Source organism: Mesitornis unicolor, unplaced genomic scaffold, assembly GCF_000695765.1.
Source record: "Mesitornis unicolor isolate BGI_N332 unplaced genomic scaffold, ASM69576v1 scaffold21431, whole genome shotgun sequence".
In the NCBI taxonomy this organism is placed as follows: Eukaryota; Metazoa; Chordata; class Aves; order Mesitornithiformes; family Mesitornithidae; genus Mesitornis; species Mesitornis unicolor.
Genome location: NW_010163381.1, coordinates 1 through 2,088, shown reverse-complemented (window position 1 = coordinate 2,088; position 2,088 = coordinate 1). Strand labels below are relative to the sequence as shown.

At 44.7% G+C, this 2,088-nt stretch overlaps 1 protein-coding gene across 1 annotated transcript; it reads left to right on the top strand.

Annotated features, from left to right (window-relative positions):
• Positions 1-10: 10 nt before the first annotated feature.
• NDFIP1 (Nedd4 family interacting protein 1) lies at positions 11-1,399 on the top strand (the record flags this gene model as incomplete). The annotated part of the gene is made up of 3 exons (XM_010193952.1): positions 11-145; positions 1,011-1,098; positions 1,275-1,399. Coding segments are annotated over 3 exons (348 nt in total), but the record flags the coding sequence as incomplete, so codon positions are not given.
• Positions 1,400-2,088: the final 689 nt, after the last annotated feature.

Genomic DNA, 2,088 nt, shown 5'->3' with positions numbered 1-2,088 from the left:
TTTTTATTTTCCAGCTTATTTTGACTACAAGGATGAGTCTGGGTTACCGAAGCCTCCATCGTACAACGTGGCCACCACACTGCCCAGTTACGACGAGGCAGAGAGAACCAAGGTTGAAGCCACCATTCCCTTGGTTCCTGGGAGGGTGAGTCCCACAATTTCTGCTTTAAATCCTGCCAATAACGAGTCATTTTTTGGAACTTCCAGGGATGGTGATGTTACACACCCCCAAGAGTTCAGTGCCTGATTTTGGTGTGGTTTTGTTTTGATTTTCCTCTGGGCGGCTGTGCCGATGTCAGACATCTCAGTAACGCCAGTTTGTGCAATCCAGATTAGTTTGGCAAGCTGACAGAGGCTCTGCGCTGCACCCGTGTGCTCTGGCACTGGTTTTTATTTTACTTTTTTCCAAAAAAGCTTTAGGATTAATTGTTCAGCCGTCTAGCATATCTGCCCTTGATATCCCTGCTGCTTGCTTAGGTGACTTTTCCAGAGGTCGGTGGAGCTGATGTAAGGGTGATAAAACCATTCTGTCTGGATAATTATTTTTTCATTTTTTATTTCTTTTTGGGTTTTTTTCCAACATTCTCTCTTGTTCAGCCTCTCCCTCCACCCCTGCTAGCATTACATTGACCACTGCTCGTTATACTTTCTCACAGACACCAAATTCCTTGCTGAGATGGTAAGTTTTACGAGTAGAGGAATTCTTTACACTGAGAGCAAGAACATGTTGGACCTCGACTATCTTAAAAAGGAAAATAAAATAGAAAGTATGGCCAGTGACTTAATATTCCATGCCCTGCATCATCTCAGGAGGAGAAGCAGGATTTTTTTCCTGCTTGCATTTGTAGCCTTTAGAGGTTTCGAATTCCCTGACCCCACGAAGCATTTTGCATCCCTCTGTTGTACGCTGCTTTTTGAGGGTTACACAATTCGCTGGCCCTTTCTTGAAGTGCAGATCTGGGATTCCTGCGTGGACTGGAGGGACTGAAATCCACCCCTCTGGTTTGCAGGATGACGATTTTGTGACCCGGGATGACTTTGACGACACCGACCAGCTGAGGATAGGAAACGATGGCATCTTCATGCTAACTTTCTTCAGTAAGTACATGGTGGAACTTACCTTTTTGGAGGCAGTGACCCAAAACAGAGTTATTTTCATGCTTGCATTTATGTAGCGCCAGGAAAAACTTGTGTGCAAGGGGTTTATGGGCGTTTTTTTTACCCCTTGGAATATAAAGAGGGCTTGACCTGCTGCTTTTCTGCTGCTTTCTCAGTGGCATTCCTCTTCAACTGGATTGGATTTTTCCTGTCTTTCTGCCTGACCACTTCAGCTGCAGGACGATACGGGGCCATTTCTGGCTTTGGTCTGTCCCTTATTAAGTGGATCCTTATCGTCAGGGTAAGTCACAGAGTGCAAAAACACATGCAGAGACACTGGTGTTCTTTTTCCCCAGCTCGTTTCTACCTCAGTTATGCTGAAGTTAGTTATAAATTTAGCTTTTTATAATGAAATAAGACTTTGATCCCTTTATTCACTGAGAACAGAGCTTTTTCATCATTCTGTCCTGTTTATATGCTGGAATTATTATTGTAATAAAAGAGAAAACGAGGAGGTGTGAGGAGGAGGAGGCGGCGGCCACTGCTCTGTCCCTGGCCCACTGGTGCCCTCTGGTGTGGTGAGCCCGCGGCACAAGCAGGAGGGGATCAGGAGGAGGAAGAATGCTCTTGTTTTAATTACAGAAAGTTTTGATTTATTGTTTTATTTATATATTAAAACATCCACTGTGCTCCCTTCCACTAAATCACACAGGGAGAGGAAGGGGGTGACCGATCACAACTGGTCTGTGTTACTGGGTGCAAAGACAGGGCCCTGCTGGTACCCACCTCTGCCTGCACAGGCAGCAAAGGCTGATAGAACAGTTTTAAAACTCAGAGTGGGGGAAAGAGAAACCTTTCTGGGGCGGGAAAAAAAGATGATATAGATGTGCTGATGCTGGAAGGAATGGGAAAAAAAGGCAAAATGTGTTTTGGAGGGATTGGGAGAAAATATTTCTGTCAGAAGAGCTTTATTTCACAGAATCACAGAAT